The sequence below is a fragment of the Xyrauchen texanus genome, chromosome 24, assembly GCF_025860055.1.
Source record: "Xyrauchen texanus isolate HMW12.3.18 chromosome 24, RBS_HiC_50CHRs, whole genome shotgun sequence".
NCBI classification, from domain to species: Eukaryota; Metazoa; Chordata; class Actinopteri; order Cypriniformes; family Catostomidae; genus Xyrauchen; species Xyrauchen texanus.
This window is the reverse complement of record NC_068299.1, coordinates 2,011,847-2,038,398: the sequence shown is the minus strand read 5'-3', so window position 1 is coordinate 2,038,398 and position 26,552 is coordinate 2,011,847. Positions and strand designations below refer to the sequence as shown.

At 38.3% G+C, this 26,552-nt stretch overlaps 2 protein-coding genes across 3 annotated transcripts in view; both read right to left on the bottom strand.

Annotated features, from left to right (window-relative positions):
* LOC127617568 (myopalladin-like) overlaps window positions 1-12,155 on the bottom strand; it is a 35,590-nt gene extending 23,435 nt beyond the window's left edge. For both annotated transcript variants that reach the window (XM_052089539.1, XM_052089540.1), the window contains exons 1-6: window positions 11,974-12,155; window positions 8,434-9,498; window positions 1,653-1,828; window positions 1,524-1,566; window positions 861-1,245; window positions 691-765 (exon numbers count right to left, since the gene is read on the bottom strand). In XM_052089539.1, the coding sequence (XP_051945499.1) occupies window positions 691-765; window positions 861-1,245; window positions 1,524-1,566; window positions 1,653-1,828; window positions 8,434-9,494 (1,740 nt within the window). In that variant the 5' untranslated portion in view covers window positions 9,495-9,498; window positions 11,974-12,155. The remainder of the gene's footprint in view (window positions 1-690; window positions 766-860; window positions 1,246-1,523; window positions 1,567-1,652; window positions 1,829-8,433; window positions 9,499-11,973) is intronic.
* Window positions 12,156-13,250: 1,095 nt separating this feature from the next.
* Window positions 13,251-26,345, bottom strand: LOC127617605 (CDK2-associated and cullin domain-containing protein 1-like). Its single transcript, XM_052089598.1, has 8 exons — window positions 26,035-26,345; window positions 22,771-22,897; window positions 22,528-22,630; window positions 18,474-18,569; window positions 18,262-18,364; window positions 18,084-18,173; window positions 14,977-15,115; window positions 13,251-14,892 (listed from the first exon to the last, which is right to left on the bottom strand). The coding sequence occupies exons 1-8, from the start codon at window positions 26,234-26,236 to the stop codon at window positions 14,853-14,855; spliced, it is 900 nt and encodes a 299-aa protein (XP_051945558.1). The 5' UTR covers window positions 26,237-26,345; the 3' UTR covers window positions 13,251-14,852.
* Between the last annotated feature and the right edge of the window lie 207 nt (window positions 26,346-26,552).

The following is a 26,552-nucleotide window of genomic DNA, read 5'->3' as shown; positions in this document are numbered from 1 at the left end:
GGTTGTTAGGGTATTCTGGGAGGTTGCTTACTGGCAGTTACTAGGGTGTTCCAAGTGTTTTCAGTGGTATGGAAGCAACTAATTCAGTGTTCTAGATTGTTTTGAGGGCATTGGTTGGTGGTTTCTGGGGTATATTAGGAGGTTGCCAGGACACTGTAATACAGTTGCTGAGGTGTTCGGACTGGTTTTTAGCGCATTGCTTTGCAGTTGCTAGGGTGTTCTGGATGGTTGCTAGGGCATTGCTTGGTGGTTGCTAAGGTGTTCCAAGTGCTGCAAATAATTCCAGGCGCATTCAAAGTGCTCGAGCACTCTGCTAATGACGAGAATTGTATCACACGTCCTGTACTCGTCTGACCGAAGTATACTTTGGGCTTAAGCTGTTCCGAGTGTTGTTAACGCATTTCCCGGTGGTTTCTACAGAGGTACACCCCCAAAAGAGCTAATTTAAATGTTAACCTACATATTGAAATGATATACTATATAGTAAGTCTTTGATTCCCTGTTTTTGGGTAGGCATTCAAGCAAAAGTCCAAAAGTACAAGTCTGTTGAAATTGATACAATGCATATGTTTTTCAAGGATTTATTAATATACAATTTCCCTTTTCCCAGTTGCAATCGTTAGACCTTTGCACGCAACCATTCATTTTAAAAACTAACACTCATTCGTTTAAAATCTGAGCATGCTTTACCTTAGTAAAAACAGGAGCTGCCATTATGGGCCTTACATCGAAGTCTTGAAGATAACTACTGCTGCCATTTTGATTCTGAGAAGAAAAACACATGAAACGTAAGGAGGAGGAAAAAAAAAGCTTCCATTAGTGGGATTCATCAAAATGGTGGATTGGTAGCTTTTTCTTACCTCAGTAATGCTCTGTTGAGATGTTGACAGTATATTAGAGATGCTTTGAGTTGATGGAGGTGATGGTGGCGCTACGGCCAATGGTGTAGTGGGTGGGGTGGGCTGAGATATTGGTGTTGGTTGCATTAGAACAGATATGGTTGGTTCTAGTTCAGGAATTTCAGAGCTGACAATCTCAGAACCTAAAAGTCCTAGATCTTCTTGCTTAGGAGGTGGGTCAAAGGTCAGCTGGGTAGGTGGTGCAGCTTCAGTGACTGCTAAAGGTGCTGTCTGGTCAGGGCAGGAGGATGTTATGGTTGGTGTGGAGTCTTCAACTGATGTGTTAGGTGCTACTGAGACTGCTGAAGTAGCTGGGGGCTTGGGTAGAGAAGATCTTTTCTGAAGTCTGAAACAACAACATGATTGTTTTTGTAGGTGATTAATGTGAACTGCATGCTGTAGTACTAATTTTGATGCTAAAAATTGGTTTTGATTAGTTATAAGAGTGATAAATCCACCAATATTTGGCCATTTGAGATGATTGGATTATTAGCTTACTTATATTTGACTCTGGAAATTAAACTGGGACACGAGAAAGTACATTTACATATAAATAAATGACACACTTAACATTTAAATGTAATTCTTATCACATGGTTTAATGCTGGAAATATTCAGACTCACTCTGCTTGAAGATATTCCCCATCGGAATCCGATGAAGAGGCACCTATTGGAAACAATTTGACTTTGATTGTAGCGGTGACCATTCAGTCATTTGTTTAATGCTAAATTGTCATTCATTATTTTACTCACCCTCAATATAGATTTCTGCAGACGTGGAGTCTGTGCCGTAAAAGTTGGAGGCAAAGCACGAGTATCTGCCCGTGTCTTCTTCAAACGCTTCGGCAATGATCAGAGAGTGCCGCTCCCCGTTACTGATAATCTGAATATCAGGACTGTTTTCAAGCTCTTTAGCCTCACAAAACCACCTGAAATACACCACAATGAACACAATTACTCAAACAACTAGAACTTTTTATTGATGTTCTCCCTAATTTGTAACATCTAATTCCCAATGCGCTCTACGTCCTTGTGGTGACGTATTGACTCAATCTGAATCTTAGCTGCCTCCTCGTCTGAGACCGTCAATCCACTCATCTTATCACGTGGCTTGTTGAGCACGTTACCGCGGAGACGTAGCGCGTATGGAGGCTTCATGCTATTCTCCGCGGCATCAGATGCACAACTCACCACACGCCCCACCGAGAGCGAGTACCACATTATAGTGACCACGAGGAGGTTACCCCATGTGACTCTACCCTCCCTAGCAACCGGGCCAATTTGGTTGCTAAGGAGACCTGACTGGAGTCACTCAGCACGCCCTGAATTCAAACTCACGACTCCAGCGGTGATAGTCAGCGTCAATACTCGCTGAGATATCCAGACCCCGAACTTTAAACACTGCACAGGAACACTGAGTTACAATTACAGACAAATAACAAAATGAAAATTCGCTCTGGCTATATCCTGCTAAAAATACTAATGTTAGTGTACTTTGATGAAGTTGATAAACCACATTTATAAATGACATTTGAGTCTTTCTCTTCTGGAAGAAATGACTCAAAATATGAATGACTCATCTTGCACTAAGGGTTGCATTTACGTCCCAAATGAGGTCCTGTGCACGAACCCTGCATGCACACATAGGCGTGACATTTTCTAAATGCTATAGGCTATAAAATGACTATAAAAATGGATGAGCCCTTTAATGTGTCCCACCATAACTTCCTGTTTCAAATCGGAAAAACGTCAACACTGGAAAGAAATTCCGCTCGTCAAGCCATGTCATGGGACTTTTAATCAAAATCTAAAATATGCATCGGAGTGGTGGCGGCGTAGTGGGCTAAAGCACATAACTGGTAATCAGAAGGTTGCTGGTTCGATCCCCACAGTCACCACCATTGTGTCCTTGAGTAAGACACTTAACTCCAGGTTGCTCCGGGGGGATTGTCCCTGTAATAAGTGCACTGTAAGTCACTTTGGATAAAAGAATCTGCATAAATGTAAATGCATCGGATTTATATTCACCACATCAATTTAATATTGTATAATGGTGCTGGTTAAATTAGCAATTAAGGATTTCATTTTTATTGATTTGCTCTTGGTATTTAGAGACCACGTTTTTAATATCAACATATAACAATAATAATAATACAAATAATTCTCTCTTTTATTTGTTCTGCAGGACAGAAAAGAGTTCATAAAAATACTGCAAAACAATGGCAAACCCCCAAAACTCTGGTTTTACTTCATTGTGTTCCAACTTTTCTCATCTACAAACCTACTAAATATTCATTATGAGCAAATGACAAGATGTTCACACACAAAAAGTACAGAAAAAGCACGCACATTAATAAAATGTTAATAAAAGACTTAATTCTTCCGAAAGATTTCAAATGAAGGAATATTTGAAGTGTGGTTGAAGTATTTGGACAGATTCAGAAATAAGCACATACTGCAAGTCAGTTTGTTTTAAAGACACAAATCATCCAAACTATTCCTCTTTGACAAGCACATCAGAGTGAGGTCAACATTGCAACAAGACAAATGCACAACACCATTTATAAAAACAGATCTGGGAACACAGCAATAAATCAATGTGTTATATCAATATACTTGGATCCACAAATATCACTAAACCCTCAGCTTTGCACAGCCTTACCTAATAACACTATTTGGCAGCTATTTTCCCTCAAATACATTCTTTGAAAGTTTCTGATAAAATATCATCCCTTTATTTTTAAGTGGTTCTGCAGTGATGAGTTCATTTGTGCAGAACAGGTGAAACATGGCTGAAATGTATTGGACTGGACCCACGAGCCACTGAGGGTTGGTTGTAGTGAGTAAGATTCTACTTTGAAAGTGTGGTAGGTTGGGGAGACATCCAGGGTGATAAGCTGCACCTGTTCCGTCTGTTTTCCCTCTGGACTCGCCCCACAGCACAGGAACCCCCGTTAAAACTGAACGGGTCACAGATAAAAAGACAACATCTCCCACATCTCCTACCTGAAGTCCATGTGCACACAGAACAACATTCACCAACATACTAAATACTGAGACATTCTCAAATTAATGTACTATTCTTAATTAGCACTTTTGTCTGGTTTTCCGGCAAAAATATGTAGATGTTCTTAAAACAAGATTGATTTGACAAGCAAAATGGCATTAGATATTTTGTCTTGTTTTCAGAGAAATGTAATTAAATTGAAGGAGTTTTATGCTGAAAATAAGAAAAAATGTATTGCTAATATTGTAAAAAAAAATAAACATAATTCAAAGTTAAATGTTCTTGTTTTAAGTATTAAAATATGAATGATTTTTAGCAGTGTCAACTTGTTCTTTCGGTAAAATTAATTGTAAAAATGTTTTATTAGAACATATGGGGAAATAAAACTGTATCCGTTCACATATTTTTACTATTATTATTTTTAGATATTTATAATCCCATGTTTTAAATAATGTGCATGTGTCTCTGTCTCTTACTTGAGCCATATTACACACATAACAGCATATTTATAATAAAAATCTATATACATAATAAATATGATCAAATTAATTATATAGTACATAAAAATTACAATATATTATAAATTAATAACAATTTTAATATAATAAAAAAAATAAGTATTTTAATTAAAATAAATTAGAATTTCCAAAAGACATTTTCATATAGCAGAGGGATGATCTAATGATTCTGACATCACAATGTCTGTGCCAGCTGACTATGTGTAACACGCACCTCAGCGCAGCTGTCCAAACACGTCACCTGTCAAACATAAACACTCACATACCCGCTCAAAAAAGCATGAGCTTCCTTGACCTGTCAGTGTGGCAAGTTTACTCGGAGTAATGTTACACAATCATATCAATGTACATAGAATGTACTGCTTGATCAACTTAGCCTTATATAATTCCCTACAAGTGGCTAACAGGCGTCTAAATGCCTTTAACTTCCTGAGACCCCCGCGTGACTGCTGTGTGCATTTTCTATTTCCATTTTTGATTTGTAACTAGTAGCACCAAATAAACATGCAAAAACAGTTTCTTTTTAATTCTAGAGCAAATAGATTTCCTAAAAATGTATGTCCACATATGTTAAGTATCTTCAAGCTATAGAAAGTCTGATTTTTTTCATCAAATTGTTTATTATGTGTCCAGGAGTGTTGGTTATTCATGCTTTTAAGATGTTTTAGACATTACAGCTGATTTTATATAAAGCTGAATAAATAATTCTGATTAAAATAATGTCCAGCATCGTCCAATCACAGCCAACCATGTTAAAATAAAACTTTGCATTATACAATTGTGAATCTATGTACTGATGATCATTGTCCCATGTGTGTCAAACATGTTGAGTGATCCAAACATCATCTGCAGAATGAAATGATTTTAAGAGTGAATGCACTTAACTGCATAGAGAGCTATAGGATGCTCCCTTGCTCCCTATTTAGTGCATGACTTAACCTCCAGTGTGCCGTCTGTCTGCACTGGTCTCAGAACAGTTCGAAATGTATCTTATTTTCACTCTAACTCCATATAAAGCCTCTGAAAGCAGGATTCGTCCATTGATTCTCAATGTGATAATGCACAGTGAATGTAGGACTTTATGGAAAGTTAGTTTAATTGACCACGTACGTGGACATTGTTTTTAACAGCGTGCCGTTTCACGATATATCGATGCACTTTTTAAAATGGCATATCGGATGAAACTAGAGACTCTACTCTTTTAACTCAAACAGGTTTTACTTAAGCTGGTTTCTTACCAGACGTCATTTTGTTGTCATTTCTCGGAAAGACAAACTCAGCTGAGATTGGCACCATGTTGTTTTGTCGCATGCCTCGGTGTGCTGAAAGTTTAGACCTTTAATGACAGCCTAGAGTCTCCTGAACTGAGATCAGTTGGTTTTAAAAAAATTAAATGAAGCATAGCCTATAGCGAAGCCAAAACATAATGTCCACGAATGTGAACACGGGGTCTCACAAGGTTAAGGGTGTTTATGTGCAGCTGATGTATTGATATTGAGATATATTGATATTTCATCTGCTTTCAATATTACAAGATTTCAGGGAATTATTCAATACACTTATAGAAATACAATAGAAATTACAATTAAAAAAACCTGTAGTGTTTGTGTTATCTCTCGATAAACCTAGTGACCCTAAATAGGGTGCACAGCTGAAATTCCCCCAATTTGAAATGCCCAATTCCCAATGCGCTCTAAGTCCTCGTAGTGGCATAGTGACTCGCCTCAATCCCGGTGGCGGAGGACGAATCTCAGTTGCCTCCATGTCTGAGACAGTCAATCCGCGCATCTCATCACGTGGCTAGCTGTGAGCGTTACCGCGGAGACGTAGCGCATGTGGAGGCAGCACGCTATTCTCCACACGCACAACTCACCACACGCCCCACCGAGAACGAGAACCACATTATAGTGACCACGAGGAGGTTACCCCATGTGACTCTACCCTCCCTAGCAACCAGGCCAATTCAGTTGCTTAGGAGACCTGACTGGAGTCACTCAGCACGCCCTGGATTTGAACTCATGACTCCAGGTGTGATAGTCAGCGTCAATACTCGCTGAGATATCCAGACCCCGGCAGACCATATTTCAAACAAATTTGTCTGTCACTGGCCACAGTTCATGAAATGCAGGTTCCACCACTACTTGTGTCACAGATCATTTAGAGATGTTTTGAAACAGCATAGTGCTGTCAGGTTTGCCCACTTCAAAGTGTGTTGACTTATTAGCCAGTCATGGCACGTCGCTTGCCATCGTCAATTTACTCGTTCCTGTTGCGTGCCCTCAACCTGGCAACCCGAGTTTGGGGAGGAGGGGGTGGGGGAGACACCTCTCTCCAATATTTAGAAATTGGACTGTAGTACCCATTTTAAATGCTTGATGTCAATGTTACATACGGCTCCTTTAAATTATACTTGCAGCACAAACCAAAAAGTACCACAACATGGTCCTAACATAGAAGTACCCATCTAATTTTACAAACCACAGTACCACATTAATATCTTGTTTACTCTTATATGCTTTGGCTAACTTCTTTCTCCACTTAAGATGTAAATGTGAATCGGCAACATTCTCATAGCATCACATTTCCAGTGTGTTAAAATTAGAATGGCTTAGCTCAGACTGAGTGTTATACGCTCAGCTTTCACAAGACGTCTTTGTGCCAATAGCTAATGAAGGATAAAATTGATTTTTCTGCAAGATAATCTACACGCCTGCCACTGACTGCTTAAAGAATATCATAAGGCAGTTGTTGTGCTCATGTGTCAAATACGTCCAGACATTTTGCATATACGAAAAGTAAGTCTTTGTAATGGCAAGTCCAGCAACGTGATTTTTACACACGTTTTTACCTTTCTCGCCTAGCAAACTTGTAAAATCGCCCCTCCTTGATGCTTTCTGCAACGCTTCTCACATGGAGGGCAAAATGGCACTTAACGCTGGCATTGAGAAGAGTGCTGACATCCCAATGTGAGTCACGTGGAAGCTGTTTAAACTCCTACGACCCCCACGTGACTGCTGTGTGCGTTTTTCATTTCCCTTATTCCTTTTTGATTTGTAACTAGTAGCACCTAATAAACAAGCAAAAATATATTTTTTAATTTCTAGAGCAAATAGTTTTCTTAAAGATGAATGTCCACATATGTGGACAGCGGGGTTAAGTCGTGAACGAAACTAGAGACGTTACTCTTTACAACCCAAAAATTTTATGAGGTTTCTTACAAGATGCACTTATATTGCCGTTGTACCCATAGTAGCGCTTCACGGAAATCCACGTCATGCTGTTGTGTAACATGATGACGTGCACCAGAAGTCGAACCATTAAATGGCAGTGTAGATTCTTGTGACCTGTATTGAGTTGGTTTTAATTCATTTAAATTATGCATTGCGTAAATAAAATGTTCAAACACGTGGACACTGAGCAGGGCTGGACTGGGAAGAGAAATCGTCCTGGGATTTTACATGGCAACTGGCCCAACTGTTGAGCGGGTCGGGGGGTGTTCGCGGTCCTTTTCTGCATACCACGGCGCCGTTTTGTGGTCCATTCTGCATAACGCGGCAGCTCATTTTTGCTTATCGCAGTCCATTCGGCACATTTCACGGCCGACCCACCAGCCCGCTCGGTTCTTCCGATGGCCATTCCACCCAGGAATGGCCCAAAAGTGCGTCGGCCAAACGGGAAAATGCCCAGTCCAGCCCTGATGCTGGGTCGCACAGGGTTAAGTCTGTTCGCTTAGAAAAGTAATTGGACACTTCTCAACAAGCTGAACAATGTGATACAAACAGTGTGGGACGAGTTCAGCACCAAAATGTGATTCTTTCATTTAGAGGTTTGTTGAAATCCCTGACCCTAAACATAACACCTAACCCAAACCAAACCTAACCCTTACACAAAGTCTGAGACAAGACCAGTACTAAAGTGCAACCTTTTGGGAGGGGTGTGTCAGAAGCTGCTGGGGCACTGGGGCACAAGGAAAATCCTAGTGATGATGCCTAAGCAAGCTAAAACTTACCGAACTTCAGGTGCAGGAATTCCTCTGACAATGCAATCCAACTGGACTTTACTTCCTTCCGGAACCTCCCTGCTTTTGAGTTTTTGTATAAAGCACGGAGGTTCACAAACAGGTTCCTCCAATTTCTCCGGCTCTATATGAACTGGGGCCTCGCACTCCATTTCACACCGGGGCTCTGCTTCCTGTGGACCCTCTGTGTAACAAGGCTCCTCTATGAATTGATTGTTCTGTTTTTGAAACTCTATTGGTTCCTCCAACTGTTGAAACTCTGTCGGCTCCTCCAAATGTTGAAACTCTATTGGTTCCTCCAACTGTTGAAACTCTATTGGCTCCTCCAACTGTTGAAACTCTGTCGGCTCCTCCAACTGTTGAAACTCTGTCGGCTCCTCCAACTGTTGGCTATTGAAAATAGACCTTTCTCTATCTTCTGTATTAATGGTGAATGGGGTGCCATCAAGTTGGCCTTTGTTCTGGCATCTGCTCCGATGGGCTTTGCACGTACGAGGCCGAATTCGCTTGGAACTGCTGGCCTTGAAGAGCGAAGAAAGCTCCTCTATGAAGTCAGCTGCTTTGTTGAGGAACTCCTTCTTGGATTGGGTCTCCATGCCAAATGGAGTGTTTCTCAAAGGCCTTTTGAAGTCTGGTGGAGGTTCTTTGGGAGTTCTTATGTTCCCAAATGTGTTGTCTTGGATGGAAGGCTGGATTGATGGTCTTTCCAACACCATCTCAGTCTCAGGAGGAACATTGTAATGGCTAACTTGTGGGTGTCCATTGGGTCTCTCCTCACATTCTCTTGGATCATCACTGATGGCTTTGCATGCCAGATCAACGCTCTTGTCCAGTTCTTCTTGGCTCAGAAAGGCAGATAGATCCGGGGAGTGAGGTTCAACTTTCCCACCAGAATCATCCATTTTTTCTTTGAGAGTCCCGTAGACTAGGCGTCGTGGCAAGTCAATGCAGCTGGACTCACTGTGTCTGTGATGAGCCCTTGCTTCGGCCAAGTAACTCTCCCGTAAAAGCTGTGATAATGAGGTGGGCTGATCCATGTTGTTCTCCTGCATGATGCTAGAAACACAATGACAAATTTGAATAACATAAACTACCATAATGAGAATTGCAATCTTTGTATAACAAAAATGAACTGACATTAGCCAAATGACCTACTAGAGTGCAGTATGATTATCTAGGACATTCAATCAGGTTTCAGGTTTAAACAAATATTGAAGATTGGGGCAAAAACAAGTTTCAGGAAGTTTTCTAATCTTCCATTTCTGCCGAACTGTATAAGACACCAAGGAATTTTTAAGCTTTGAATTAAGAAGCTTTTGGTAAATTAGTCTCACAAATTTGAATAAACATCAAGTCTGCTTTTATACATTAACTGACAAGAATAATGCAGACAAATAATTCTTGTCTCAATAAAATCCACTTGACTTGACTTGACTTGACTTGACTTGACATGGTGTCCACACTACTCTTATAGGCAGCCAAAAGTTTGGAATAATGTGCAGATTTTGCGCTTATGGAAAGAAATTGGTACATTTATTCACCAAAGTGGCATTCAACTGATCTCAATGTATAGTCATGACATTAATAATGTGAAAAATTACTATTACTATTTGGAAAAAAAAAAAAAAAACACTTTAAGAGTTCTCATAAAAAAATCCTCCATGTGCAGCAATGACGGCTTTGCAGATCCTTGTTATTCTAGCGGTCAGTTTGTCCAGATACTCAGGTGACCTTTCACCCCACACTTCCTGTAGCACTTGACCTTTCACCCCACACTTCCTGTAGCACTTGCCATAGGTGTGACTGTCTTTTCGGGCACTTCTCACACACCTTACAGTCTAGCTGATCCCACAAAAGCTCAATGGGGTTAAGATCCGTAACACTCTTTTCCAATTATCTGTTGTCCAATGTCTGTGTTTCTTTGCCCACTCGAAACTTTTCTTTTTGTGTTTCTGTTTCAAAAGTGTTTTTTTCTTTGCAATTCTTCCCATAAGTCCTCCTGAGTCTTCTCTTTACTGTTGTACATGAAACTGGTGTTGAGCGGGTAGAATTCAATGAAGCTGTCAGCGGAGGACATGTGAGGCGTCTATTTCTCACACTAGAGACTCTGATGTACTTATCCTCTTGTTTAGTTGCACATCTGGTCTTCCACATCTCTTTCTGTCCTTGTTAGAGACAGTTGTGCTTTGTCTTTGAAGAGTGTAGTTACATTTGCAGTTTTTTGGCAATTTCAAGCATCGTATCGCCTTCATTCCTCAAAACAATGATTGACTGATGAGTTTCTAGAGAAAGCTGTTTCTTTTTTGACCATTTTTGACCTAATATTGGCCATGCCAGTCTATTGTATACTGTGCAACTCAAAAACAAACACAAACACAACGTTCAGCTTCATTTAATGAACCAAATATCTTTCAACTTTGTTTGATATAATGGCAAGTGATTTTCAAGCACCAAATTAGCATTTTAGCATGATTACTCAAGGATATGGTGTTGGAGTGATGCTGCTGTCTAGATTTGATCAAAAATGACTTTTTTCAAATAGTGATGATGTTTATTACATCAGTTTTGTCCTGACTATACACTGTGATCAGCAGAATGCCACTTTGGTGAATTAAAGCACCAAATACCTTCAGAAACAGCCAAATATGTACATTATTCCAAACCTTTGGCCACAGTGTGTGAGTATATATATATATATGTGTTTATTTTATTGAGTGAACACTCACAAAAGGCAATTGCTACCTGATTCATTATTTTACAGCTGAGCCTAACTAGAAACAATTACACTGACTAAATATATTCTATAATTATTCATTATTGTATTATTTTCCAGAGCTTTCTCAGAAATTGTACAATTCCCTGATACTTTTAGCTTTTCCATAACCGTTGGAAGCTGGAACAGAGCATAAAACACATTCCTTATAGCTTTAATATTTCAAGAGAATAAAATATATTTAAATAAACCTATTTAAAGCAGATTTTTCAAACAGAATTTTGTGCCACAATAAAAACAATTCTTCTTCAAACATTAAGTTTTAGTCTTTTAACACGCCCTACACAATACAACATTTGAATCTATATTTCTAATAAAGTTTAAGAAAGGCCTTTACCATCTGCACCCTGTTGTTATTAAATCCAGAAAGAAGATACGCCTGCAGATGCTTCTGACACTCAAATCACAGCAATTAACAGAAACAGTGATGCCCTTCCAGACCTGCACAGACAGCTGTTGTGTGCATTAATCCTGCTCAAACACACGCCAAATGCCCCGTCATAGCTAATAATAGTACAGGCTCACTTCACACACACACAAAGTAAAAATCCAAACATAAAAAGTCATCATTTATTAAAGTTATCTCCAGAACTGTTATGATGTGCTAATGTAAACTAGGGACTGACGTCTAAAACGAACTTCTACTGCTTTAAGATAAACGCAACTGTTGCCGTTTGACTACGAAGTCGAGCGTCTAAATGTGTCCCTTTAAAATTCACTTTTCACAGTTAAGGCATGCAGTGTATGCAATGCTTTACCTTCAGTGTGAATGCTCTTCTTCACTGCGTGCAGATCTGCACCTGCTTGAAAACAACTTCAATTCCAGCTCTATGGCTGTTCTCTTCACAGGGCAATTGCCAAAGCGTGTTCTTTGTCTTGTGCAAAGTTAACCTTGGAGATTACAGCAGCAAGCACGCAGCAACACAGAGCTGGGGCGACCTTTCACCAGTTCCAGCAGTAACATTTGTCAGCATGCTGGTGGCAGGATATTTGGAGGGACATGAAGAGGTTTGGAACATGTGCCAAGGAATGATTCCACCTCATTGGTCAGTGAGCTTGCTGTCAAGAAGGGGTGACAACTTTGTAAACCACCTATAATATTCAAGGGAACCCTGGTAGAGAAACATAACGGGAAGAGATTGACCGATATATCGGTTTTATCATAAATAAACTGCATCTGTTCTATTGGAATCTACTTTCAGCCTGATCTCACGAATATTACGTGACCGTGGTAGCATTTTTGCAAAACTAAATGACGTGCTTCATTACACGTTTGGCTGCAGTTTCCCATTGAAATATCCAGCAGGGGGCGCCAAAAGCGAGTGAAATGTTCTCATAATCAGGCGAGGTTTTTAAGGTGAATATTAGATTCTATATTAGATCATGTATTCTATATTAGAGACATTAGATCTTGTGTCGCCTCTATGACACTTTCGTCTCATGTAGGTTGCATGCAGGTTGGGCTGGGCTTGAACCGCGGTCTTCCGAGTTCAAACACTCTATCAGGTGAGCTACCGCGCACGCTAATCACATTTTAACAAGTGTGTAAATGTAGGAAACCATGACGGAATGTAGAACACGGCATGTAAAAGTCAGTTTGCAGTTTTAGCATTCAATAAATTGCTTTTAAAAACTAACAGCAGGTTATCGGCCTATTCTGCCACCTTAATTATTGTATTAGCGACATATCAATAAAACTAAAAAATTAAAATCCAATATCGGTTGACCTTATAGGTATTAAGTGGAAAGAATGGGGAGAGATTATTAAGATTATGCAAACTTGTTACCAGCAAATAAAAAAAGATGCTTTTGAACCAATTATACATTTAAATAAAAGTGAGTCTCATGAAAACAGACATTGAGGTAAATGTGCTTAATTTTCAAGAAAATAATGTCAAATTGCAATGTGCATCATTACTGTATATTTTGGGGTTCAATCTGACCTGGACATTTTTTTAGTGACATTCAACTAAATACAATACACAGAAAGCAGAATGAATGATAAAATCACAGAGAAGTAAGATCATATGCTTGGTGGTAACTGTTTATTTGTAGTTCAAGTTTTCTGTTTGGCATCGCACTCATTTAATACATCATGTTTTTTAATGAGGTTTTAAAGAATATGCCTTGAAAAAGAACTAACATTCCGAACTAAATTTAAAACATTTTGTATAGGAGCAAAATTCCATTGGAATTCTTCTGTAACACTGCCGATATGCAAATTAGTTCTTTGTGCTTCCTTTTATGGGTAACACTTTTTAAAGTCATTAACAAGCATTTTACAGATTTGTCCATAACGTACATTCAAATATGACTTTATAATCATTTCATTTCTTATTTCAGTGTCATGCTTTCATTCCAGATCAATTATTAGCAGCCTAGCTTACTTTTATCAATGCGGTATTCACAATTCCAATCCTCATCCAGATTCAATTAGGACTTTCATCTTTCATCTCAGGATGTGCAAAGAAAATAAAATAAAGAAAAAAACAATCCACAGTTGCAGTTGCCATATTACTAGATTAATGTACTAGATTAAGAAAGGCTGACAGCCAAAAGGCACAACAGTAAGTAGAATGTGCTGAACAAAACTGGTTAAAACTGTGTTATCTAAAGTGGCAGCAAAATGAACCTCTTTTCTTTAGTAGTGAACCCTAAAATAAGCAGGGAAAATCTGGAACTTTGAATGTGTCCATTGTCCATTATTCCATATGAAATCCAACGCTATTGTAACCTTAACAGAACATCAAGATATTACAGCATCAACTCTGAACTCACACGATATTGCTGGAAACTGACGGATCTCACCGAATGACAAGGTAAGAAAATGGACCCGGAGCAGAAAGGAATAACAGCATCTATTTGAAACATCAGCCTTGAGACACAATGATTTCTGTGCAAAGGAAACCCAGAGAAAGCAGAAAGCAGCAATTCTATTTCCTGTATATCTGACTGTGCCATTCAAACACTTATTGGCCACAAACTGAGAAATGAGAATGAGTTTTGTAATGCTTTTACGAACTCTCAAAGTAACAGAGAATTCCCAAATTCGAAGCGTCTCTGTATCGGACAACGTTCATCATCAATGCTGTTTCAGATGTGAATTTGACACAGTTTACAGAGGCTTAAAGGAACAGTTCACCCAGAAATAAAAATATGATTCTTTTTACTCACCCTCACCCCTTTCTTTCTTCTTCAGGACATATTCATGCTGCTCTTTACAGAATTTAAGTCTTGTACGTATTAAGTCGTTAAACGTTCTCAAATCTAATTAGCACAGGATGGATTACGCATCAATAGCGTCAAAGCTTCATATGGCTTCAGAAGACTTGGAAACTTGTGTATGAATCATATGGACTACATCAGTGGTGATTATTCTCTAGTCCCCATTCGCTTTCATTGTATGGAAAAGAACAGCTTGAGCATTCTACCTAACATCATCTTTTGTGCTCCGTAAAAGAAAGTCACGCAGGATTTAGAACAACATGAAGGTGAGTAAACGATGACAGAATTTTCATATCCAGGTGGAATTCTCTCTTTAAATTGCAGCAGCTTGTCGGGAAGCTTCTAGACCACGGGAAGTCTTTTGTTTATGTGTTTCAGCGTAACTGAAGTAGTGTAAAAATCCACTTCACTGTCACGATTCTTCACTCGCTCGCTTCCGCGACTGGTCTCCTCTGCAAAACAAGAGGTCAGCTGGGGTCAGTCACATGATTTAGCTTGATCTACAGATGTCACTTCACGTTGGCACGCAGCGTTACCTGGAGAAGCCGTTCTGCGAGAGCTCCATTTGTAGTTTCTTGTCTTGAGCAGCGTAATGCGGGAGTTGAGATTCAAGAGCAGGAGGGTCGATTTGAGGAATGAATCTAGAAAACAGAGCTGGATCGAGAGCCACCCAGTCTAGAAAGACATGCAGGAGATTTCAGATATCTTCATTGAAAGCTTTTACATGCAGTACACCACAAATATACATATTTCAGGGGTCACGGATTTCAAGCAGTTTTCTCAGGTTTACTCCAGATGACATGAACAAAATTTGCCTTTTCATAAAAAAATCAGATTTTTTACAGATTTTTACACACAGTCATGCAGGTCTGAATGGAGTTTCTCTGTTTTATATTATTATTATTATTATTATTATTATTGTCACATGACAACAGAATGGCTAACAGAATGGCTAACTTTATTTAAATATAAATTAATTAATTAATTAATTAATTATATATATATATATATATATATATATATATAATTAATTTATAAATGAATAATATATATATATATAAACGTATTATATATTTGTATGTATGTATGTATGTATATATATATATATATATATATATATATATATATATATATATATATATATATACATATACATACATATATATATACATATACATATATATATATATACACATATATATATATATATATATATATATATATATATATATATATATATATATATATATATATATATATATATATATATATATATATATATATATATATATATATATATATAATTCATTATATATATATAAAAATATATAATACATTTTTATATATATATAAATAATTTATAAATGAATAATATATACAGTGAGGAAAATAAGTATTTGAACACCCTGCTATTTTGCAAGTTCTCCCACTTGGAAATCATGGAGGGGTCTGAAATTGTCATCGTAGGTGCATGTCCACTGTGAGAGACATAATCTAAAAAAAAAAATCAAAAAATCACAATGTATGATTTTGTAACTATTTATTTGTATGATACAGCTGCAAATAAGTATTTGAACACCTGTCTATCAGCTAGAATTCTGACCCTCAAAGACCTGTTAGTCTGCCTTTAAAATGTCCACCTCCACTCCATTTATTATCCTAAATTAGATGCACCTGTTTGAGGTCGTTAGCTGCATAAAGACACCTGTCCACCCCATACAATCAGTAAGAATCCAACTACTAACATGGCCAAAACCAAAGAGCTGTCCAAAGACACTAGAGACAAAATTGTACACCTCCACAAGGCTGGAAAGGGCTACGGGAAATTGCCAAGCAGCTTGGTGAAAAAAGGTCCACTGTTGGAGCAATCATTAGAAAATGGAAGAAGCTAAACATGACTGTCAATCTCCCTCGGACTGGGGCTCCATGCAAGATCTCACCTCGTGGGGTCTCAATGATCCTAAGAAAGGTGAGAAATCAGCCCAGAACTACACGGGAGGAGCTGGTCAATGACCTGAAAAGAGCTGGGACCACCGTTTCCAAGGTTACTGTTGGTAATACACTAAGACGTCACGGTTTGAAATCATGCATGGCACGGAAGGTTCCCCTGCTTAAACCAGCACATGTCAAGGCCCGTCTTAAGTTTGCCAATGACCATTTGGATGAACCAGAGGAGTCATGGGAGAAAGTCATGTGGTCAGATGAGACCAAAATAGAACTTTTTGGTCATAATTCCACTAACTGTGTTTGGAGGAAGAAGAATGATGAGTACCATCCCAAGAACACCATCCCTAATGTGAAGCATGGGGGTGGTAGCATCATGCTTTGGGGGTGTTTTTCTGCACATGGGACAGGGCGACTGCACTGTATTAAGGAGAGGATGACCGGGGCCATGTATTGCGTGATTTTGGGGAACAACCTCCTTCCCTCAGTTAGAGCGTTGAAGATGGGTCGAGGCTGGGTCTTCCAACATGACAATGACCCGAAGCACACAGCCAGGATAACCAAGGAGTGGCTCTGTAAGAAGCATATCAAGGTTCTGGCGTGGCCTAGCCAGTCTCCAGACCTAAACCCAATAGAGAATCTTTGGAGGGAGCTCAAACTCTGTGTTTCTCAGCGACAGCCCAGAAACCTGACTGATCTAGAGAAGATCTGTGTGGAGGAGTGGGCCAAAATCCCTCCTGCAGTGTGTGCAAACCTGGTGAAAAACTACAGGAAACGTTTGACCTCTGTAATTGCAAACAAAGGCTACTGTACCAAATATTAACACTGATTTTCTCAGGTGTTCAAATACTTATTTGCAGCTGTATCATACAAATAAATAGTTAAAGAATCATACATTGTGATTTCTGGATTTTTTTTTTTGATTATGTCTCTCACAGTGGACATGCACCTATGATGACAATTTCAGACCCCTCCATGATTTCTAAGTGGGAGAACTTGCAAAATAGCAGGGTGTTCAAATACTTATTTTCCTCACTGTATATATAAAACGTATTATATATTTGTATGTATGTATATATATATATATATATATATATATAATTCATTATATATATATAAAAATATATAATACATTTTTATATATATAAATAATTTATAAATGAATAATATATATAAATAAATATTTTTTTCCCATATTTATGCAAACATTTCTTTTTCGTGAATTTCAGCTTTTTTGAGACTTTCTCTGTACAATTGCACCACTTAGACATTTGACTTTGAAATTAGACATTTAAAATGTTCAGCATAGCTGTTGTATATACAAGTAATTGTTTTGTGTGAATTGCATTTTTAATGCATTTGTGAACAACTTATTATATCAGAAAATGAATAAATACATGAGCGTCACATCACTGACCCTTATAAAGTAGCTAAAACCTTAAAAGCATATGACAAATAAGCCAAACATAAGAGAGCGATTTAGTGCTAGTCAAATATCTGCAAACGTTACATGTAAAGCCTTTTATAAGTGAAGAGACAAAGCAATCATGTTCAGCATGGAGAACTTACAAAATGTCACAGCACTACCAAGGCTCATGTTCAAAAACTGTTTAGTACTGTATAACCATCAATGCACCATGGGACATTTTGAAGGAAAACAAAAACCTCCCAATGGTGCATTAAGACACTTATATCTCACCTGGCCGGAGGGTGCAAAGGCCTTTCACAACACTCGCCATAGTCGATGGTTTGACTTGAAATGGCATGTCATGAGCTTTTTTAAGAAGAGCTGATACAGAAGAAAAACAACACTTTATTGTCATCAGGCAGTCAAAAGGGAAGGAACATGTATTTCACCATACTTGACTGGCACTCACGCAGTAATGTGCTGACGTGTTTCTCTGCTACATGCTCGGAGAAGAGCTTCGTGAGATCGTCCCGCAGGTCTCTGTTCAGCTTTGTCTCGATGTAGAACTTATTCTGCAAGAGGAAAGAATGGTGGTAAAAAATGAGAAAACGATCAGAGAACACACACGGAAACATGTTTTGTGGAAAGTTACATGTAAACACAGACTGTGTGTTTTTGTACCATATAGATGAACACTGGAACGATGCAGTGCAATGCAGCGGTGTACTGCGTCAGAGCAACGTTGAAGTTTTCAATGAAACTTTCCGGTGGACTGGCCTTGAAGAGAGAAGAGAGATCAATTATTTCTTATATTTTGCATTGTATTGTAATAGTTGTTTTTTTTAGTCCCTTCACTCCAAGAAGCCGCAACGACCAAGAACATTTGCCATCACTCGAGTGTTAAATTAAAGTGAAACTGGAACATATTGCACTCACTATCAAAATCCATGTCTAAACTTTCACGGGACAGCACGTACATCACAGCTAGCGTTTAATCTTCAATTATTTATTTCAGCTTTTATTTCTTTCATCACATTCTCAGTGGGTCAGAAGTTTACATACACCAGGGCTTTGTGATGGACGCTCCAATATCTTGACTTGTTGCCCTTACGCCATTTTGCCTCAACTTTGGCAGTTTGGCATTTGTGACTGAGCTTTCAAACTGTAGTCTGGTATTTTTATGGCAGTTTTGGAGCAGTGGCTTCTTCCTTGCTGAGCAGCCTTTCAGGTTATGTCGATATAGGACTTGTTTTACTGTGGATCTAGATACTCGTCTACCGGTTTCCTCCAGGATCTTCACAAGGTCTTTTGCTGTTGTCGAACTACGTTCATCTCTAGGAGACAGAATGCGTCTCCTTCCTGTGCGGTATGATGGCTGTGTGGTCCCATGGCGTTTATACTTGCGTAGAAGTATAAAGACTTGTGGAGGTCCACGATTGTTATTTCTGAGGATTTTCCCATGATGTCAAGCAAAGAGACACTGAGTTTGAAGGTAGGCCTTAAAATACATCCACAGGTACACCTCCAATTCAGTACACCTCCTATCAGATGCTAACTGGATAATTGTCTAAAGGCTTGACATCATTTTCTGGAATTTTTGCAATCTGCTTAAAGGCACGGTTAACTTAGTGTATGTAAACTTCTGACCCACTGGAATTGTGATATAGTCAATTAAAAGTGAAACAATCGGTCTGTAAACAATTGTTGAAAAATTACTCGTGTCATGCACAAAGTACATCTCCTAAACGACTTGACAAAACCATAGTTTGCTAATATTAAATCTGTGGAGTGGTTAAAATGACTTTTTAATGGTTTTAATGACTTCAACCGAAGTGTATGTAAACTTCTGACTTCAGCTGTATATGCTCATATGTGTTTTTCTCTGATATAAAAATGTCACATACATGTATGCAACATATGTTTCTAAGCATTACAAAAATTGCCATTTTCATATAAGCAGCATGCTTTTTTTCCAGTTACTTGTGGTATTTGAATACGAACATAAATGCTCAAATAAATCAACTAAAAGTTTGTTCGTTTACAGCCAAAAAGCAGATTTCCGTATGAGACAGTGTAATAATTGCAACAATTATCATTTCCTCATTTGTGTTTTTACAGATTTATTGTAGGTCTATTTTAGCCATAGAAAAGTTATTGCATTGTCTAAAGCAGAACATTTTAATACAATAATAATTAAGGGGTTTTTCAATAGCCAAATCAGAGGTTTCGCCTAAATTTATGGCATTTTTGTATGTATTTATTTTTTTTTTTGCTGTCTAACTGCATATTCAGCTATTGTGCACTAAAACATTGAATTGCATTTTCATATTAAATAGGTATACCATAATCGCAATATATGAGAAAATCTGCAGCAAATTCAGTCATTTTGAGGCGCAATTATCAGGAAAAAGTGATGCATAGTGAGCACAGCAATGCTGCATGCAAGTTAAGAAATTATTTAATTTAATACAAACTTATTATTAGGTTCCAAAAATAATGATAAAAGTGGGCTGAGACCATCACAAAGTCGACAAAAGCAGGTACAATGTGAAGGTTTTTTCACTGTTTATATTTATATTCTGGTTCATTTTAAGAGGACTCAAGTATGAACACTTTTACTTGAACAGTATTACTATTGGCAGTAGTGCATGTTTGCCCATGACTTGAGGAAGGAAACACTTTTATTTATATATTAATGATCATTTCAAAGTTGAAATTGCAATCGTTTTCAAAATATACGCAATAAGATCTACTTTTGTCTAAATCACTCAGCCATGTATGTCATATTTATATTTATTGATAAAAATAAAATAAGACACAACAGTAAACATTTCTGTCTTCTACAAAAGTCATTTTCCTAATATGTGATCTAAACAAATTAAATGAACCTGAGAAGGAGAATTAGATATTCCAACACGTTTTGAAATGTATGATTTAAAAGCTTTAAAAATAATATTCCAGGTTCAAAACAAGTTCAGCTCAATCGACAGCATTTGTGGCATAATGTTGACTACCACACAAATGTATTTCGACTCAAAAAAAGCACAAATCTGAGTTCCAGTGAGGCACTTACAATGGAAGTCAATGGAGGGAAATCAAGCTTGGAGGGATTAAAGGCAGAAATGTGAAACTTGTCATTTTATAAAAGCACTTACATTAATTCTTCTGTTAAAATTCGTTCATTAATTGAGCTGTAAAGTTGTTTACTTTGTCATTCATTTTAGGGTTTGTTGACATTACATTGTCATGGCAACAAAGTTGTAAAATTGGCTATAACACAGATGTGGTTAGTAAGTGTTTTATGACAGTAAAATCATGTTAACACACGTATTGTTTACGTCTCGTGTCTATACTTTTGATACAGTGAGTATTTTAATGTTTACAGATTAAACCCCATTGACTTCCATTGGAACTGAATCAGTTAAGTGCCTTACTCAAGGACACAACAGTGGCATCTTGGTGGTGCTGGGGCTTGAACCCCCAACCTTCTGGTCAGTAACCCTGAGCCTCAACCACTGAGCCACCCCCACCCACACCCACACCCACACCCACACCCACCCACACACACACCCACACACACCCACACACACACCCACACACACCCACACACACACACACACACACACTAGCTCGCGCGCACAAACAAACAAACACGCACGCACATACACACACACACACACACACGCAGCGCGCACGCACGCGCACACACACAAGCGCGCTCTCTCACACACACGCGCGCACAGCTCACACAGCTGGCACACGCGACGCACCGCTCATACACGCGCACGCACTGCTCGCGCACACCGCTCGCCCACACGTACGTGTAGGTCTTCACTGAATTGAAAATAACTTCAAATGTGCTTATTTTTTTATGAAAACGGATGGTGTAATTTAGAGGTAAATAAGGCCTGAATACCATAACATTCCCACCCCCATTGTGTAACAGGGACAGAAAGTGTACTATTAAAACATATGTATTGTTTATTATAATTCACACAAAATGGTTTAATTTCATAAACATCTGGTATACTTGCCTGAAGAATGAGCGTTTTTCCCCTTTAATTGCTGTGATGTCATCATGAGCCTACACAATTTACTGTTTTGTCTCCTCCTCTTCCTCTTGGCATTGTTAATGCACTGAAGAAGTGAGTTATTTGTGGCTCCTGTTAATCGTAATTAATCTTTATTTTAATTGTTGCGTTTGTGTCAATATCTTCACTGCAAGTTATGTGTATTATGTTATTTTACTTATCTGTGTGGTTATTTTGATCATTTTACCCTAATTCAGTTATATTTTTGACTTTGGCCTAAATTTGTGGAGATGAAAGCACATGTTGATTATATGTACATCACGTTTGTTTTATAGAGCAATATAAGGGCGATTTACTCAGACGCTGCTCTTGTATGTTTTGTATATCAGTAAACCCAGTGAAACCGCCGCCTGTTGTCCCGTGTCTGTCTCCACGACACTTCACAACGCAGACAAGTGTTTTCATAACTGGTGTCACGAGCCACCGGTTACAATTGCATAAAGGTAGTATTTTTACCAGGTCAAATTTGACCCACAAACACTACGTGTGTGTGACTCCAAGATGAACAAAGGGTTAAAGGAAGGGAGGGACAAAGTCAAAATGATTTTTGTGGTAATCAACATCATGCCACAAATGCTGTTTATTGAGCTGAACCCGGAATATTCCTTTAAAACAATAATTAGGCTAAAATGTGTTACACTGACCTGCAGCTCTGAAGAGACGTGTTCTAGATGAGATGTGATCTTCCATATCAAGTCATTGTAGAGCAGTTCTGAGTGCTGTTGGCACACACACTTATAAACGTGACTGCAAAAGAGGAAAACAAAAAGTGAAAAATCACATCACAGTATGAGCATCATTTTGAGGCGTTTTGTTACTCTAGTAATTCTTCTTATTTGACCTCTAAAACAGACCTAAAGAAAACTCTTTGAAGTGTAAACAATGACCTGTAGATCTGTTCATATGAGATGGAGATGTGGTCCATCGGGCTTTGAGTCAGCAGCTGTTCAATGGCTCGCTCTAGTTTTGGCCAATATATCGTCCTGTAGTCTTCTGCAGTCATTGCACTCACGACTACATACACAAACATTCACATTCAGTATCAGACAAACAGAAGCAGATGTGTTTTTGACACGTTAAAAAGGGGATACTTTATTTTTCCACATGTATCATGGTAATACCAAGGCATGATAGAATGTAGAAGGGTTGGAACTCCTTAGAAGAAGTAATTAGGCCCTATTGTATCTGTTCATTTTCTTCTTATTATTATTATTATGATGATGGAGTTGGGAGTCAATGGCTGCCCAATGAACCATACATAGGAAAATGATGAAATTTGGCACACTGACAGAGGTGGGTATGAACAGACCCCACACAAAATTTTGAGTCTCTAGAACAAACTATATGGTGCAACGATCATGTAAACATATGCACTTTAATTGTGTGTATCTTGTGAACCGTATGTCCTAGAAACAAAATAATTTTTGCATCTGATTACACTCATTCGATTCCATATGTTCCCATACAATTAGACTACACCCATTACAGTAGCCACCATCTTGGATTATGACTTTTAAAGTTTAAACATTTCACATCCTTCAAACTTGGTCTGATTTTCCCAAACAATGGCTCATAATAATCTCCAGACTGAGATGCACACAAATGATAATACAGTTTGTTTTGAGTGTCAATGTCAAGACCATGGTCTGAGGGACCTGGGAAGCTCAGCAAGAAAAGATGCTGACTATCATAACTGGAGTCATGAGTTCAAATCCAGTTTGTGCTGAGTGAATCCAGTCAGGTCTCCTAAGCAACCAATTGGCCCGGTTGCCACGTGATAAGATGCGCGGATTGACGGTCTCAGACGCGGAGGCAACTGAGATTCGTCCTCCACCACCCGGATTGAAGCGAGTCACTACGCCAATACAAGGACTTGGAGCGCATTGGGAATTGGGCGTTCCAAATTGGGGAGAAAAAAAACAAACAAAAGAGCATGGTCTGGGGGTACATGCACAGTTTGGAGACAGCACCACTAATGGGTCTAGAAATAGCAAAAAATTGCTATTTTTGCCAGTCACTTTTGAACTGTATGTCCTAAAATCATGAGGTTGGTGTCAATGGATTCTGTAAAAAAAAGAATATATATTTATTTAAGAGTTATTTTGGCCATTTGTCATTTTCTGCAAATAAATGCTCAAAATGACAATATTTCTATGTGCAATTTGGCAGAAATGTTGTCGATACTTTATAGAATAAAACATAAAAGTTCACTTTACTCAAACACATAAATATAAATAGTAAATCCAGAGAAACTGATCGTTTTTTCCAGAGCTGTACATCAGAGTATATATATATATATGTATCTTTTGAATGCATTGTCAGATTTAAAAGAAAACATTTATGCATCTTTGACATCATGTCCTGTGGATACCCAAGCAGTTTGGAGACAGCGCCACCTATAGTTCAAAAGATAACCAACACTTGTGCGCTGACTCTAAACTCTGCACGTCTCTTTGCTATGGCTGAGCCATGGCAACCAATAGGCTTAGTGTGTAAAGCACTTGACTATTCCAATGGTTATGGGTTCGATCCCAGCCTCTGCAAGTCATGCAGTAGATATTTATGTAATTCTGGTGATTTTTGTATTGTGCTTGCAGGGTTGCTGGTGTTTTCCAAAATCAAATTCTGATTTTGATCTCTGTTGAAATTTTACATGAATACGAAATTGATCGTGGTGACTGTTGTGCTTGGCTGTGATTTATTCTTTGAGTGGTTGCTCAGTGGTTGAGGCTCAGGGTTACTGATCAGAAGGTCAGGGGTTCAAGCCCCAGCACCACCAAGAAGCCACTGTTGGGCCCTTGAGTAAGGCACTTAACTCCAGGTTGCTCCGGGGGGATTGTCCCTGTAATAAGTGCACTGTAAGTCACTTTGGATAAAAGCATCTGCCAAATGCATAAATATAAATATAAATAAGCTCTCGCATAATCGCCCAGTCAGCATACCCTCTGATATTCAATCATAAAGAGTGTTTTGCCCTGCTCTGTTTGAACACACAGCATTAAAGAAAGCCAAGTCTAAAATCTTGTTTTTCCGAAATCTACTACGTGTCCCATTCGTTCAATCTGCATTTAGTGTGTGTGGATAATAATGACACAAGATGCCAATTTGGCTTATTTATTGTCCGCTGTGAATATATCACAAGATGAGTTTCAATTAATGGATTGTCCCTTGATAAGTCTCAAGTTCAGCACGGACTGACAACAACAACAAGCACTAGAAAACGAATACCTACATTAATTTACAAAATAAAAGTCCCACACAGACCGAACTCATTTTTAAATTAATGCGAACATTAATTAGTGTAAAAATACACAAATATTTTACAATTTACAATATAGTGAAATTAACTTTATATTCATATGCTTATTCAAAAAAAAAAAATTATATTAATTTTAATATATGCCACATAGCGAATGGCAAAAATGAAACAAAAGACAACTATGGTTGAGATCACTGGTATAGGTGAATTATTTTGATATTTAAAACATAATTTATGTCATTATCCATTTTTAAAGCCTTAAAATGAAATCAAATACAGGTATACACCCATTGTATTATTTGACTTATAAATTTGAAGTTAAATATGTAAAAAGGACATTTTGGGTATGAAGCACGCATGCAACTCAAGAAATGTGAAAATTTGTATGTCAATTAATCGTGAAAGCCCTAAAACAGACAATTAGTCATCAAAATCGCAATTATTTCTTTAACAATTAATCGTCATCCTAATTTCATAATTGTGACAGCACTTGTTCTTTTAGTTAATTATTTTTGGTTTGATGTTGTTGACAATTTCATGGAATTCACATCCAAAACATGGTGTAAATCATGGTGTAAATACTGTGATGTAAAGGATGGCAATGCAACTTAAAACTCATGTAGAAACTTATTTTAGCTTCATCCCAGAGACACGACGTGTACCCCCATCTCCCCCAATGCTACGTCAGTGCTGGATTTTCCAGTCCGTCTCTGGGACGAAGCTAAAATAAGTTATGAAGGCCTGGTCAAAAGTTTCCAAATCAGTTTTAATTTGCATTACCATCTGATACATCACAGTATTTACACCATGTTTTGGATGTGATATGATAATCATCCAGTACCATGGTATTACCCAGTACCTTTATGTAAGTGTTGTTCAATGTGTAACTTACAGAACTTTGAAGCAGAGTTGAGCAGCAGTGCGGCGCCGTTAGAAGCGGCTGCAGGTGAGCTGTCAGATTCACAGGTGTCACTGCAGGAGTCTGATGAATCCACACACACCTGCGCAGGTGCGAACAAACTCACACCCTCTGCGCGAGAATTATGATTATGATCATCATAGAGATCTAAAACATCCTCCTCCATCTCCTCCATCTCACTGAGGGAACTTCAACAGTCCATGACAGCTCAAATCCGCGTCAGTTGATCGAGTATCGACGCATGTTTACATCGCTTTTGGTATAACTCCGAAGTGAGAGGCCAAACGGACTTCCGCAAAATGGCGGAAATAAGAGTTGACATTTTAAAATAAGAGTCCTCGTTCGGTCCAAAATACAGATCGATATATTTGATCCACTGAACTTTTGTTAACCCTTGTGGGAACTTCGGGACATTTTTGTCTTTTTAATTATTATTATTATTTTTTATCGATCATTTTGGCGGTTAATGCCACTGGCATACATTTTGCCAA